Source organism: Dendrobates tinctorius, unplaced genomic scaffold, assembly GCF_039654945.1.
Source record: "Dendrobates tinctorius isolate UK_male_01 unplaced genomic scaffold, ASM3965494v1 ptg000062l, whole genome shotgun sequence".
Lineage (NCBI taxonomy): Eukaryota > Metazoa > Chordata > Amphibia > Anura > Dendrobatidae > Dendrobates > Dendrobates tinctorius.
This window is the reverse complement of record NW_027361730.1, coordinates 38,007,503-38,024,263: the sequence shown is the minus strand read 5'-3', so window position 1 is coordinate 38,024,263 and position 16,761 is coordinate 38,007,503. Positions and strand designations below refer to the sequence as shown.

The 16,761-nt window shown below is 42.8% G+C and overlaps 1 protein-coding gene across 1 annotated transcript; it reads left to right on the top strand.

The window, feature by feature from the left end:
• Positions 1-1,858: 1,858 nt before the first annotated feature.
• Positions 1,859-16,376, top strand: LOC141093120 (uncharacterized). The gene is made up of 5 exons (XM_073579600.1): positions 1,859-2,311; positions 4,909-5,027; positions 5,378-5,546; positions 9,338-9,431; positions 15,427-16,376. The coding sequence occupies exons 1-5, from the start codon at positions 2,111-2,113 to the stop codon at positions 16,374-16,376; spliced, it is 1,533 nt and encodes a 510-aa protein (XP_073435701.1). The 5' UTR covers positions 1,859-2,110.
• The last annotated feature ends 385 nt before the right edge of the window (positions 16,377-16,761 follow it).

Genomic DNA, 16,761 nt, shown 5'->3' with positions numbered 1-16,761 from the left:
TCTAATGAGCGCTTACATCGGAGTTTCCGTGTAAATTCCCCAAAACCACGATTCATACAAAATCCCGGACGGAGCAATCATTTATGAGGCAGATGGAGTCACTTTGGACTGTTCTGTGTTCCAGCGGTGTCCCATCATTTTAGGCATCTTTTTAGTGCACAAGTGTGGGCCATCACAGATCTGTGCACCCCTAAAAAGATGTAGACCACCGGAGCAGACGAAAAAATGGAGTACGAAGTGTCTCCATCTGCCTCATGGTGGGTGGTTTCCTCGGAGATTTCATCTGCATTGCATTTTTGTGGGATTTACACGGAAACCCCCATGTAAGTGCTCAGCATAGAAAACAAGAACATGATCCCAGCCTTATTCTGGAAGTGATCGAACAATATTATGTACCCCAAAATGTTACCAACGTAAACCCTAATTTATCCCGCACAAAACCAGCTCCCACTCAGGTCCATCATCTGTCACTGGAACTATAGGGGGTCTGACATTACTGGTTGAGTAAAGGCTCTGGAAAAGCTACATTGTTCCAGCCCCCTCAAATAAAATCCAGTGAATTCTGTGCTCCATAATCCAAATAAGCCCCACTGTGCCTAAACCACAGTAAGAGACCACATGTTTGGCATTATTATAAAAGAGAGAAGACACTTAATTTACAGGTGCGTATCGCCAGAAGCACAAGGTGGGTATAATGTGACAGTACACTGTATGAGGACATAATGTGTGGGTACTAGACTGACAGATGCAATTCTCCACAATAAAGCCGGCGTGGATGTTACAAAATGGTTATTGCAGCCGTAGATGAATTAATTGAGAGGTGCAGTTTCCACAATGTTTTTCTGCTGTCCTGGCATCTTTGGGGCTCCGCAAATTACTCATGAGAAATTGTACAACAAATTTTTCGGTCCATTTTCTCCTGTTACCCTTGTGAAAATAAAAAAAATTTGAGCTAAAAGTACATTTTTGTGGGTAAAATTATTTTTTTTATTTTCACGGCTTTACGTTATAAACTTCTATGAAGTACCTGGGAGTTCAAGGTGCTCATAACACAACTAGATATGTTCCCTAAGGGGTCTACTTTCCAAAATGGGGTCTCTTGTGGGAGGTTTCCACTATTTAGACAAATCTGGGGCTCTCCAAGTGCCTGCGCTCAATTCCAGCCGTTTTTGCGTTAAAATAGTCAAATGTATTACTTCCCTTCTGAGCCCTGCTGTTGGGGCTAGGATTAGGGTTGGGGCTAGGGTTGGGATTAGGCTTAGGGGTGTGTTGGGGTTAGGGTTGTAGTTAGAATTGGGGGGTCTCCACTGTTTAGGCACATCAGGAGCTCTCCAAACGCGACAAACAGCGCTCCTTCCCTTCCAAGCTCTGCCGTGCGCCCAAACAGTGTTTTACCCCAACATATGGGGTATCGGCGTACTCAGGACAAATTGCACAACAACTCTGGGGGTCTAATTTCTCCTGTTACCCTTGGGAAAATAAAAATTTTTGGGCGAAAAGATCATTTTTGTGGAAAAAATATAATTTTTTATTTTCATGGCTCTATGTTATAAACTTCTGTGAAGCACTTGGGGGTTCAAAGTGCTCAACACACATCTACATAAGTTCCTTTGGGGGTCTAGTTTCCAAAATGGTGTCACTTGTGGGGGGTTTCCACTGTTTAGGCACATCAGGGGCTCTTCAAACGCGGCATAGCGTCCGATCTCATTTCCAGCCAATTCTGCATTGAAAAAGTCAAAAGGCACTCCTTCCCTTCCGAGGTCTGCCTTGCACCCAGTGGCAGATTATAATGAGGTCAATTTGGGCAGTTGCCCCGGGCCCAGTGGGGTTAAGGGGCCCACAGCCCAGGCCAGTAAATTGCCCCATTATAATCCGCCACCGCGCAGGGCCGGATTATAGGCAGGGCAGGCGGGGCTTCAGCCCCGGGGCCCCCACCACAAGAGCTTCTAAGGGGGCCCCCACCACATTCCTGCTGGCTGCTGCAATGGCACTCCATCTTCTCCCCACCTAAAAGTGAGTGACCGTGGGGGCGGCATTATGTGCTCTGCTACCAGCAGCATCTACAAGTAGCGTGAACGCTGATGCTGCTGGTAGCGTGCAAAGGCTTGTGATGAGATCACAGGAGGTAAGGTGTCAGGGCCCCCGATCATGTGACCCCTGTCTCCTCCCCTCCTGTGACCTCATCACAGGTCCTGTGCGCACAGCACAGAGCACTGAGAGCAGCCATGTATGTGGAGTGTGGCTCTGCGGGTGGAGGTCGGTGCTGGCGGCCCCATTATTCTCTATGTGGAGTGCGGCTCTGCGGGTGGAGGTCAGTGCTGGAGGCTCCATTATTCTCTATGTGGAGTGCGGCTCTGCGGGTGGAGGTCGGTGCTGGAGGCTCCATTATTCTCTATGTGGAGTGCGGCTCTGCGGGTGGAGGTCGGTGCTGGAGGCCCCATTATTCTCTATGTGGAGTGCGGCTCTGCGGGTGGAGGTCAGTGCTGGAGGCTCCATTATTCTCTATGTGGAGTGCGGCTCTGCGGGTGGAGGTCGGTGCTGGAGGCTCCATTATTCTCTATGTGGAGTGCGGCTCTGCGGGTGGAGGTCGGTGCTGGAGGCCCCATTATTCTCTATGTGGAGTGCGGCTCTGCGGGTGGAGGTCGGTGCTGGAGGCTCCATTATTCTCTATGTGGAGTGCGGCTCTGCGGGTGGAGGTCAGTGCTGGAGGCTCCATTATTCTCTATGTGGAGTGGGGCTCTGCAGGTGGAGGTCGGTGCTGGAGGCTCCATTATTCTCTATGTGGAGTGGGGCTCTGCAGGTGGAGGTCGGTGCTGGAGGCTCCATTATTCTCTATGTGGAGTGGGGCTCTGCAGGTGGAGGTCGGATCTGGAGGCTCCATTATTCTCTATGTGGAGTGCGGCTCTGCGGGTGGAGGTAGGTGCTGGAGGCTCCATTATTCTCTATGTGGAGTGCGGCTCTGCGGGTGGAGGTCGGTGCTGGAGGCCCCATTATTCTCTATGTGGAGTGCGGCTCTGCGGGTGGAGGTCAGTGCTGGAGGCTCCATTATTCTCTATGTGGAGTGCGGCTCTGCGGGTGGAGGTCGGTGCTGGAGGCTCCATTATTCTCTATGTGGAGTGCGGCTCTGCGGGTGGAGGTCGGTGCTGGAGGCTCCATTATTCTCTATGTGGAGTGCGGCTCTGCGGGTGGAGGTAGGTGCTGGAGGCTCCATTATTCTCTATGTGGAGTGGGGCTCTGCAGGTGGAGGTCGGTGCTGGAGGCTCCATTATTCTCTATGTGGAGTGGGGCTCTGCAGGTGGAGGTCGGTGCTGGAGGCTCCATTATTCTCTATGTGGAGTGGGGCTCTGCAGGTGGAGGTCGGATCTGGAGGCTCCATTATTCTCTATGTGGAGTGCGGCTCTGCGGGTGGAGGTAGGTGCTGGAGGCTCCATTATTCTCTATGTGGAGTGTGGCTCTGCGGGTGGAGGTCGGTGCTGGAGGCTCCATTATTCTCTATGTGGAGTGGGGCTCTGCAGGTGGAGGTCGGTGCTGGAGGCTCCATTATTCTCTATGTGGAGTGGGGCTCTGCAGGTGGAGGTCGGTGCTGGAGGCTCCATTATTCTCTATGTGGAGTGCGGCTCTGCGGGTGGAGGTCCGTGCTGGAGGCCCCATTATTCTCTATGTAGAGTGCGGCTCTGCGGGTGGAGGTCGGTGCTGGAGGCCCCATTATTCTCTATGTAGAGTGTGGCTCTACGATTCGTGACCCCCGTCACGTGACGAGGGGGGCCCACAGAGTCTGAACTGCCCCGGGCCCTGGCTACCCTTAATCCACCCCTGCTTGCACCCAAATAGTGGTTTACCCCCACATATGGGGTATTGGCATATTTAGGAGAAATTGCGCAACAGATTTTGTGAAAATAAAAAAAAATGGTTCTGAAGTAAAATTTTGGTGAAAAAAGTTAAATGTTCACTTTTTCCTTGCACATTGCTTCAGTTCCTGTGAAGCACAGAAAGGGTTAATAAACTCTTGAATTGGTTTTGAGCGCCTTGAGGTGTGAAGTTCTTAGAATGGTGTCACTTTTGGGTGACTTGAAATGTGATGTGGTCCCTAAAAAAATGATTTTGTAAATTTTGATGTAAAAATGAAAAATCGCTGGTCAATTTTAACCCTTATAACTTTCTAACAAAAAAAATTGTTTCTAAAATTGTGCTGATGTAAAGTAGACATGTGGGAAATGTTATTTATTAAGTATTTTGTGTGACCTATCTCTCTGATTTAAGGGCATAAAAATTAAAAGTTTGAAAATTGTAAAATTTTAAACATTTTCGCCATATTTCCATTTTTTTCATAAATAAACGCAAGTCATATCGAAGAAATTTTACCATGAACATGAAAAACAGTTTCAAAATCAACGTGATCTGTTAAAGCAATCCAGAGATATAACCTCATAAATTGAATTGTCAGAATTGTAAAAATTGACTTGGTCATTAAGTAGCGAATTGGCTCTGTCACTAAGGGGTTAAGACAAAACACAAATTTTATGCCCCCAAAAATTAGAGAAATATATCACATCACTAATGAAATTTATTTTCAGCAAGTATATTACATTACATCTGATGGTGAACAGGAGGCAGTGGAAAGAAATCATTACACGACCACAACCGTGCACAAAGCGACAAGCAGCAGCCTATAAAGAGTTATGTAACGTAAGCCTAGAAAGACAACTCTACTCATTCTGCTCTTTTTCGATGGTCAGCTAAAATCTAAAATATTTCTTTGTGAATAGTGAGCAAATGGCGTTTCATATTCAGAAAAGGTAATCATTGAAGTTGTATTGTTCGCTGAGAACTTTTTTGGTTTTGTATAAAGATGCATTCGTCCAACATGTGAATTTGCTTTCATGCTTTATATGTTTGATCACAACACAGATGAAACGAGAACTACAAGCGCTTACAGAGAAGCAGAACCTCATGCTTTCAAACAGACTGAGTGCCATACGTCAGTCTAATGGACGAGTAGACAACTGGAACTTCTACCCCCAGCGCAGGTACCTAAATAGACAAACTAAGCACTGACATAGACATAGCTTTAGCCATGCTCTTCCCTTCTTTTATTCTTGCTAAATTTATTGCAAAGTATTGGAGTTGTCACTTCTGCTCCACGTTCTTACATATTCAGCAAGGCTTGGATGGTTTTCCATACTGCAATCTGTACAATGTCAGTTTGGATGCTGTCTTGGATTTTATGTACCTATAATATATGAAAATACTCTTTACCTCTCCATACTGGTTAATTAAGGGGGTTGCATCTACAACAAGATTACGCTCCTTGTTGAAATAGTCAGATTCCAATAATCCTTATTGCTCTAGTTTCTTTTTATGTTTTTCGCATGAGCAGCCTGAATGCTACCCAACAACGTCAAAATTTTAACAAGATTTCCTATGAGAATGGCAAAATTTTAGAGAGAATCCTGAGACGAGAGTCTGAATATGGACGATGGGAGTCAGAGTGGGAAAAGGTGAAACGGATACAAGCAAATATATCCCGATATCCACAAGTTACTTGGGTGAGATGGAAATGCATGCTGGGTGTGGGTACATTGATATCAGTATGATGGAAAGATATACATGGAGGATTCCCGTATATTTTTATTAAAAAATAATCTTCATCTCTTACAAAAGAGACACATGATAGGGACAAATGATTTATTCATTCTAGGGAACTGGCATGGGCTGACAGCAACATGTAATTGATTCCTATTGCTTTGCTTCAAGTTACAAGGATGTTACTCTGTATTGCAGGAACTTCCAATGACAAGTTTATATAAAATCACAAAATGGGATCTTGCAAAGATAAAAGATGACATTCCTGCAGGAAACTTACTGCTGAGTATGATAAAAAAAAACTTCAAAATTGCCAAACATTCTTTTACATTAAACCGACATTATGAGAGGTTATCTAGTGCATTAAGCTGTGTGGTTGGCCTGGTCAAAAGCATCATTACCTGCAAATAATATTTTTTTGTGCCACTAAAGGCCACCAGCTTCCCATCTTTACCATTTGGCAGACAATGAATGCTGCCGCCTTATGATGACGATGGCAGCAGTCAATGATTATACCACGTCACCGCATCTTCAGCTTTCAAAAGGGATGAACAAGGAGGTAGTGACAAGGTATAATCAGGTGATAGCTGCTTTGTTCGTCCTATGGAAGCTGAGGGCACTACATTCGATATTTACAGAGAAAAGTAGTTTGGGTCTTTATTGGCAAAAGTGCGCAATATGCAAGTATTAATACTTTGTCCAACACAACCACACAATTTCATTCATGTTCATGTTTCTTTTATATATTAATAGAAATAAAAACTTTAACACCGAAGTCCCATTTTTTAAAACAATGTATCCACAACCATAGACCTAGCTACTACAAAGAATCTTTTATGAGATTATCTATTGTTAAATAAAAGCGTATCTACTATTCATAATAGGTGATATTTACAATCCTCTACAGTGGCTTGCTAAAGTATTCGCATACCCCTTGGCTTTTTTGCATTTTGCTGTCTCACAACCTGGAATTTCACTGTTTTTTTCATTGTCTTTCATTGTCTTGTTGGAAGGTGAACCTTTCCCTCCTCATATGAACAAAGCAGCATACACCCTTTACTTAAAAAACCATCCCTCGACCAGAAATGTGCTGCTAACTACAGACCTGTCTCTAATCTCCCCTTCATATCTAAACTCCTGGAACGCTTGGTCCACTCCTGCATATTCGCATTCTCTCAGATCACTATCATTTTGACCCTTTATAATCTGATTTCCGCTTCTAAAGGTACTGTCACACTTAGCGATGCACCAGCGATCCCGACCAGCGATATGATGCGGTCAGGATCGCTGGTGCATCGCTAAGTGGTCGCTAGTGAGCTGCCACCAGCGACATAGCAGCGGTCGGGGGTCGCTACTTACCTGTTAGACGAGGCGATCCTGCAATCCTCCCGCATGCGTCGCTCGTCGGCGCCACAGGAAGTGCCCAACGAGAAACGGCCCAGGACGTTCTCAAGCGATCAGCGGTTGCCAGCGGGGGAGCCGGTCGGAGGTAAGTATCAGACATAGCGATATCGCTAGCAATATCGCTATAACATCACAAAACCAGTGACGTTATAGCGATATTGCTAGCGATATCGCTTAGTGTGACAGGCCCTTAACACTCTACTGAAACTGCCTTCACTAAAGTCTCTAATGTTCTACTAACAGCTAATTCTAATGGTCACTACTCCATGCTGATTATCCTGGATCTCTCTGCAGCATTCCACACTGTGGATCACCAGCTCTGCATCATTATGCTCTGCTCTATTGGTCTCAAAGATATCATTCTCTCCTGGTTCTCCTCCTACCTCTGACCACTAACTACTTCACTGCTTTTTTTTTTTTGCTACTCTTCCTCTCCTCTTTCCCTTACTATCAGGGTTCCACAAGGATCAATCCTAGGCCCCCTCCTCTTTTCCTTATATACTTCCCCTATTGGACAAACCATCAGTACATTCGTTTTTCAGCACCATCACCATCTCTTTGCATATGACACTCAATTATACACATTGTCTCCTGACATTTCCCCTGCATTACTACAAAATACCAGTTATTGTGTTTCCGCTGTCTCTAACATTATGGCCTCACACTATCTAAAACTGAGTTTGTCAAAAACTGGACTCCTTGTGTTTCCTCGCTCCACTAACCTATCTATGCGTGATATTGCCATTTCCGTGTGTCGTTCTATCATTACTCCCCAGAAACATGCCCGCTGTCTTCGGGTCACTCTTGACTCAGATCTTTCCTTCACCCCCTACATCCGATCACTTGCTCGCTCATGTTACCTACACTTCAAAAATATTTCTAGAATTCGACCTTTTCTTACTTTGAACTAGGCAAAAACTCTTACTGCAGCTCTTAACAATTCTCGTCTGGACTATTGAAACTCTCTATTGATCAGTTTCTCTCTCACTGAACTCTCTCCTCTCCTGAGTGCTGCAGCCAGGATCATATTCCTTTACAACAGCTACACCAATGCCTCCACCATGTGCCACAATGTGCACGAGGAGTGTGGATTACTTCCGCGCTGCCACAATAATACATTTCCAGAATTAATAAAGTGGTGATGGTAGTTTATTCAATGCGTTTAAAGGTCTTAATGACCCCTTCTTCTGGAAATGCCACACAAAACATAAAGAAACAGTACGCTTACATTTCTTAAATACATACAAGATTAAAAAAACGGCGAATTTAAGAAATGTAAGTGTATTGTTTCTTTATGTTTTGTGTTGCATTTCCTGAAGAAGGGGTCATTAAGATCTTGAAACGCGTTGAATAAACCACCATCACCACTTCATTAATTCTGGAACTGTATTATTGTGGCAGCGTGGAAGTAATCCGCACTCCTCGTGCACATTCTTTCATATGGTCGTTAACCATCCCATGGACCTGCAGCAGCCGACATTTTGAGCCTTTTTCTTCCATCACCAGGTGAGCTGTTTTCTTAGAGATTATCGTGTCAAATCTGTGGGATAAGACCCTATTTGCACTTTCTTCCATCTCTTTCTCTCAAAACTCTAGTCCACCCTGTGCCAGTTACTACACTGGCTGCCCATCCGCTACAGAGTTCAATATATACTTGTCACTCTCACCCACAAAGTGCTCCACGATGCTCCTCCCTCGTCTCAGTCTCCTACCCTACCCATGCCCTCCGTTCTGCTAATGACCTAAGACTAATAACCTCAATAATTCGTACCTTCCACTCCCGTCTTCAAGACTTCTGACGTGCTGAGTCAATTCTTTGGAATGTACTACCCAGGACAAGTCAATTAATCCCCAATATCCACAGTTTTAAACATGGTCTAAAAATGCATTTCTTCAGACTGGCCTATCACCTTATCACACTTATCTAACTATAACTGTTTTGCCCACACAACATGTTCTTCCAAAATCAGGACCCTCATAGCATCTGTTCACACACCCTCCACTCATTATTATTAATCTTTAAACTAAAGACTTATCATGAAATTAAAAAGTACTTCGGACAAACTGAGCATGAAGAAGAAACACGGGCTGAAGCTGATCCCAGGCTTCCTCTTCATGTTCAATTTGTCCAAAGGTGGGAACAATGATGCCAGAGCTGACTGGGTGCCAGGCATCACGTGACATTCCACCGTATCCCAGCCCTCAGACCGCGAGTGCCGACACCGCTGGAATGGCGCTGGCACGGGAGAAGAATATAGGCTTTTTTATTTTATTGGGGCGGAACCTTTAGTTTAAGAAGGGGTTATCCTAGTAGTGGAGAACCCCTTTAATATACTCTTTTTCTTAACAGGCCGGAGAGCACAGAGTCACATTTATGGACTATAAAAGAAATATGGACATCCCTCCTCTGTTTGAGGGAAATGAGACAGCGAGCACACAAAGCAGTGAGTAACTACAGAAATGATCATACACCAAAATTTCCTAGCATGTATTGTGCTAAGTGAAAACATCTCACTAGAAGATATAAGAGTTCCTGAATCTGTTGCAGATATACTGGTTAAAGGGTAGCAAAGTTTATGGATGCTATTTTTTGCTTTAATGTATATATGGAATATGAAAATGATTTACCATATGAACTGATGTTTTCTCATAATTCCCAACATTATATCTGTAACTCAGTAATCAGTAGCCTAGCTACTGGGGAATGGGGCTGTTGCCCCAGGACCCACACTCATAAAGGCCCATCCAGAGCTACAGCAAGCCTTAACTGTATCAATACAACTAATCTCGGCAGTAGAGCAGGGAGACACGTTCTTCCTGCACTACCGTTCAACTTCAACCTCATCATTCTGCTGTGGCTGCACACACAGGACATCAGAGTCCTAGTGACATCACTACGACGCATCCAGACTCTAACGTCCTGTGCTTGCCGGGCTCCTCAGCCACTGCATCATCCTGCCGTGGCCGGGAGGGAGTACAGGGACATCAACGCGTTGGTCTGCCCAGCATAGGCTCATCAGGATCCTGGATTGGATGAGTATATGAAATTTTTTATTTTACTAAAAACTTTTGGTGTTGGAGGGGGTTCTCATACATTTTAAGGGCTACTATGGGGGGGCCCTCAATGTGTAGAGGCCTTCATACAATATGAGGGTTAATATGTGGGCCATCATGTGCTGTGGGAACTAATGTAGGGTTCCCTCATACAGTATGGGGTTAATTTAACCTAAAATGAGTGTCTAGGGTGCTCACAAACCACCTACACATGTATTAAAATCAATAATAATTTTATTGGACAAATTTCAACAAGACATACAGTATATGTATTAAAATAAAAGAATAAGGTCTTTAAACATGAACAGAAAAAAGGAGTTTGGACCACATCACAGGCATTCTCATCAAATAAAAATATGTATCATTATAATGAACTAGCTACTTGTAATACAATCAAATGCCAATAAAGTTGAAAATAAAGGGCGAGTGCAACCAAAAAGATAGCCAGTCATTGATAATGATCTTGATTATATAGTTCACTAGACCTATATATCACAGTACATTATGCCAAATGTCAGTATATAGAAAATAATAAAATGCTAGTGCAGCTAAAGAGGTAAATGATTATAACAGAAAATCTGTCCAAGGTCTAGTTGTTGCTTTCCCATGTTGTGTATAATGTGGGATCCATTCCATGTGCCCTGACGCATGTTTCGCTATTGCTGCTTTTTCAAAGGGATGTATGTACTATACCACTTCCAAATTTGCTAAATTTCGGCATTCCACCTTATCTAGAGTCGCCCTCGAATCATTGGATTTTGGGAACAAATGGTCAAGTTTCTTAATGACAAAATGAGAACTTCTGTCCCATTTTGCCCCAATAAGTTTGTGTTGTTGATTGATATGGAAAACTGTGAATCTACATAAAACACCGTCCAAACTTCATCATCACAGAAGCCAGTCTGACAAATTTTATAAGATCTGGAATATATGGCTGTTTTTTGTATAAGTTCAAGAAGAAAAACAAAACTTGAGCAATATTTTTTGGGTGAGGAGGGGAGTGGCATAATCTTGAACAACTAATTGTCAGCTATCGGCATAATTTTGGTCAATCTGTTGAGGCCCCAGAAAAAAAGGTTGAGTAGCCATAGTGTAATTTACTAAGCTAGTCCACGAAGGCCAAAGGGACACACTTTTGGGCCCAGTCTGAGAATAAAGCTCTACAAACACATTGTAAAGCTTTAAATCTTGTACAGTGGTTAAGATGTATTAAAAGGAAATCTCTTTAATGGAAACTATTGCCAGAAGGGAAAAATTCTCACTGCTCATTAATCCTTATTTCAGTTAAAGTCTTTCTGTTCATAAGTCATCCATTTGCCATGCAGATTTCTCTTCAGACCTCACATTTCTTTAGAATCAAGAAGTGTTTGCCATATTTAAAATCTTGATGATGGGTCTTAAAGGGGAATATGTCATGTCCCCAAACACTATTAACTTACAGATATATGGTTCATCTGCAAGTAAAGTGCAGCTATAGGAAAAAATTAACTTTATTCCTTCCGGGAGACACGACTCACATGATTGTCTGATGATTGTTACACTATTGTCACAAGATTGTCACAGGATTGTCTGTCGATTGACGATTGTAACACGATTTTCTGACAATTGTCACACGATTGTTATACAATTGTCTGACGATTGTCACACCATTAAAACCTCAAAAAGAGGAAAAAATCCTCCAAAAAATTCAGATACAAACTAGACAGGCCTAAATGCATCTGCACTAATACAGGGTGCAGGAGACCCAAGTAAAATGGCAGCTGCACAGGTGCATAAATACCAAATGAAACAGCCAGCCTACAATCAGGGATTGGCTGTGTGGTATACCAGTGCAGAAGAAATAATCCGCATGTGGCAGTGTTCACACAGGGAATGCAGGGCTTCTGGTTCATAACCTCTTAGTAACACCATATAGGGGGGCTGCCCAGTGCCAACTAGAATGCATCCCGTGTGAACAGAGGCCACAAGTTTGCAGAACCATTTGGGCCCAACTGCACCCTGAAAGAAATATAAAATATATTTTTTTTCAATAAGGATTGTATGAGATACTTTGTCAAATGCTTTGCTGAAGTCAAGATATACTATATCTACAGCATTTCCTTGATCCACCCAATCAGTGATTCCATCATAGAAGGAAATTAAGTTAGTCTGACATGACTTATTAGTTACAAACCCATGTTGACTCTGTTTAATCACTTCATTCTTATCCAGGTACTGACATACACTCACTGGCCACTTTATTAGGTACACCATGCTAGTAACGGGTTGGACCCCCTTTTGCCTTCAGAACTGCCTCAATTCTTCGTGGCAGAGATTCAACAAGGTGCTGGAAGCATTCCTCAGAGATTTTGGACCATATTGACATGATGGCATCACACAGTTGGCGCAGATTTGTCGGCTGCACATCCCTGATGCGAATCTCCCGTTCCACCACATCCCAAAGATGCTCTATTGGATTGAGATCTGGTGACTGAGGAGGCCATTTGAGTACAGTGAACTCATTGTCATGTTCAAGAAACCAATCTGAGATGATTCGAGCTTTATGACATGGCGCATTATCCTGCTGAAAGTAGCCATCAGATGTTGGGTACATTGTGGTCATAAAGGGATGGACATGGTCAGCAACAATACTCAGGTAGGCTGTGGCGTTGCAACGATGCTCAATTGGTACCAAGGGGCCCAAAGAGTGCCAAGAAAAAATTCCCCACACCATGACACCACCACCACCAGCCTGAACCGTTGATACAAGGCAGGATGGATCCATGCTTTCATGTTGTTTACGCCAAATTCTGACCCTACCATCCGAATGTCGCAGCAGAAATCGAGACTCATCAGACCAGGCAACGTTTTTCCAATCTTCTACTGGCCAATTTCGATGAGCTTGTGCAAATTGTAGCCTCAGTTTCCTGTTCTTAGCTGAGAGGAGTGGTACCCAGTGTGGTCTTCTGCTGCTGTAGCCCATCTGCCTCAAAGTTCGACGCACTGTGCGTTCAGAGATGCTCTTCTGCCTAACTTGGTTGTAACGGGTGGCAATTTGAGTCACTGTTGCCTTTCTATCAGCTCGAACCAGTCTGCCCATTCTCCTCTGACCTCTGGCATCAACAAGGCATTTCCGGCCACAGAACTGCCGCTCACTGGATTTTTTTTCTTTTTTGGACCATTCTCTGTAAACCCTAGAGATGGTTGTGCGTGAAAATCCCAGTAGATCAGCAGTTTCTGAAATACTCAGACCAGCCCTTCTGGCACCAACAATCATGCCACGTTCAAAGGCACTCAAATCACCTTTCTTCCCCATACTGATGCTCGGTTTGAACTGCAGGAGATTGTCTTGACCATGTCTACATGCCTAAATGCACTGAGTTGCCGCCATGTGATTGGCTGATTAGAAATTAAGTCTTAACACACAGTTGGACAGGTGTACCTAATAAAGTGGCCAGTGAGTGTACATGTTGTTTAATAATTTGTTCAAAGATCTTTCCTGGTATAGAAGTCAGACTCACCGGCCTATAGTTGCCTGGGTCCACCTTCTTCCCCTTTTTGAAGATAGGAACAACATTTGCTCTTCTCCAGTCTTCTGGGACTTCTCCTGTTCTCCAAGAATTTTCAAAGATTATGGAGAGAGGTTCAAAAATTTCTTCTGCTATCTCCTTCAGTACTCTGGGGTGTAATTAATCTGGACCTGGAGACTTGAATTCATTTAGGTTAGCTAAGGGTTTCCTCACTATATTTCTGTTTATAGATATCCTGGATTTTTCTATTCCCTTAATAGGACAGTGAAGAACAGCTGATGTTACATTTCCTTTCTGAGAGAAAACAGATGCAAAATAGGAATTTAAAAGTTCGGCCTTCTCAACATCCAGTCTTACCATTTCATCATTTTCATCCTGTAAAAATCCTATAGCATCTTTGACTTTTCTTTTACTTTTGACATATCCCCAAAATCCTTTATTATTGCTTTTGACATCTCTTGCAAGCCTCAATTCATTGTCAGCTTTACTAATCTGATTTGTGCCCTGCAGGTTCTGCAGACAGCATTATATTCTTCTTTAGATATGCCTCCCTCTTTCCATTTTATAAACATTTTTTTCTTCCTTTTTAGCATGTGCTTAAGTTCTGTGTTCATCCATCCTGGTTTCCTTAAATGCTTCCTATTCTTCCCAACAAATGTCTGGATAGTTGAAATCTCCCATGAGATTGTAATGTAACCGTAAATATAGGATGTTATACTGAAGTGTCCGATTTTTTCCTCCCACCCATAGACTTGAATGGGTGAGTCTCATTCAATTGCAGAGCCAAATCGCAGCACGATGATTTTTTTCCCACACTGAATCAGTTTGAGGAAAAAAAAATGTTTCTCTGCGCGGCCTCATTGTATAATATCGGTCAGTGTGCTATCTGATAAAAAAAAAATCACACACACCTAATTTATACACTTGTCTGCACAAGCATTGGACCACTGGATTGTCATTATTGGTGTATTATTTTCTACATTCCTATAATTGTAATAAAAAAGTCATGAAAACCCTGTTTAAGTTATCTTAAATTTGGAAGTTCTCCCCTATCTTCTGGATAGGGGATGACTTTCTGTTTGTTGTGGATCTGATTGCGGGGACCCCATGATCCTGAGAAACGTAGCTTTGAAGAGCAACATGTAATGGAGCTGTGGTCGATCATACGCATTATGGCGCCATTCACACGTGGCTCTTCAAATAACTCCTATAAGAGAGTTATGAGGGGACGACAAAGTATAGCAAAAATTCACTAAGCTGGGGTGGGACGTGATATAGTTTGTGGGCTGGTGGGGTTTGTGTGGCAAGGCTGCTTTTTAGTCCCAGTCCGGCCCTGCTACAGGACCACAGCTCTGCCGCCATTGTGTCTATATGCTTGTGCCAGGACTGCCATTGCCATTAATGACCCTTGTTCTGGATTCTTCTGTGTGGTTCTTGTACGTGCGTGTGATGGCGCTGACCTACTTGTGTTCGGACATCTTTTTATCTATTTCTCTAAATTAAAATGTCCACTATTGTACAAATTTTTACAGGATAGATGTAAATCTGTATGAACCAGATTAATTTTTACCGATTTTAAAAATTTACTAAGGGGAGGGGGGCGCCGTTTTGCAGTTCGCCTCAGGCGGCAGAGAGGCTAGGTTCACCCCTGGCCACGAGCTCTCTGTCATAGAGGCATGCCCAGAGGAACTTCATTAATCCCTCACAGCATTGTGAGCGGCAGCTATAAGCCCGTTGATTCATTAATTCACATTTTAGTAAAAATTAAAGCGCTTTTTATGTTACTGAATAACTTTTTTTGATATCTGTTCACCAATTGTTTTCTTATTGGAGTTTTCTATAACTAATTAAAATGTGAAATTTTTATTTTTTATAGGATCTACAATAAAGCTTGACAGCATCTCAAAAGGAAAAGACTCCAAAAGAACAAGTGTAAGCTCGAATCACACAGAAAACAGAAAAGGGTCATCTCTAATACAGGTTGAAGAGTTAGTGAATACTGAGTCCGAGGATAAAGAACATTGCTATTTAGGACAGCGTTCTCCTTACAAAATCTGTAAGAGAGGAACAGCCACCCGTTCAAAATCAGAGAAAAGTAACAACAAAGACCAGGAGATCTCTCCATTAGATCAGAAGTCTTTTAGTAAATCGAAACATTGTGCTAACTGTTTTACTGAAATTACTTCTGGAGGAAGAGAACAAGATGATCTAATTGTATGTAAGCACAGTACTCAGGAAGAGGGTATGAGTGTAAATTCTCAGCTGGGTATGGAGAGTAGAGCAAAGCTTAAAAATGCAAGATCAACTATGTCTTTTGAAGGCTCAGATGAGACCTTCGATAGCTCTCAGGAGTCTGATGCAAGTTCTTGTTACTCATTCCAAGGCTCTGAAGAAAGCTCTCCTCCCTGCTCCACACAAACCTCAGAATTGGCAGCAGAGACTATGTCAAGCCGAAGAATAAACCTGAAAACAAGGATGACAAGTTCTAGTTCAACATCAATAAGAAGTGTGAAGAGTCCAGAAGGATCCTCACACAAACTAAATATATCAAATATGAAAAATATTTATAGAGGCCATGATCCTTCATCTCAACAATCTAGTACAACATCAATAAGGCATCCAGAAACTCCTGTAACATCCTTCCACAGACTAGAAGTTTCAAAAGAGAAACAATTATATGGTAGCCTGGATATGTCACTTCTGGAATCTAAGGAAAGTTATTGTGACTTACAACAGTCAACAAATAGATACACCGAAGCCTCAGAAAGGACGGCTACCAGCAGTCCAGAGTCCATTGTAATTTATCCCCAAAAGTGGCCAATGTAAAGACTTTATACTATAGGAAAAGTCTGTCTAGAAGTGTCCTGTTAAGGAATAACTTCTGGACGTGTGATTCTAGCAGGACACAAAACTACATATCTAAATCCAAATAGTACAACAATTAATTACCATATTTCAATTGTGTTTATCATCAGACTAAGCTGTCGTGTATAAAAAATATTGGGCACAAAGCACCAAAAATGGTCTTATGTGACTTACATCACAATTATAATTTGTTTTAGACACTTTTTGCACATTGCTCAATAGGGGATTTTGGACTAGTGTGAAGGGGATGTTGCTTTATGAAGGAACGTGTGGTTTAGGATGTGACACTGTGCTCCAAAATTTTGATGCATAAATTAGGCAAAATTGTATAAAGATGCAAATAATT

Coding starts and splice junctions, on each gene's coding strand:
- LOC141093120 (XM_073579600.1), top strand. CDS start 2,111: ATGAGATCACAGGAGGTAAGGTGTCAGGGCCCCCGATCATGTGACCCC. Junction 2,312..4,908: donor GTGCGGCTCTGCGGGTGGAG/GTCAGTGCTGGA, acceptor ATCACAACACAG/ATGAAACGAGAACTACAAGC. Junction 5,547..9,337: donor GATATCCACAAGTTACTTGG/GTGAGATGGAAA, acceptor TTTTCTTAACAG/GCCGGAGAGCACAGAGTCAC.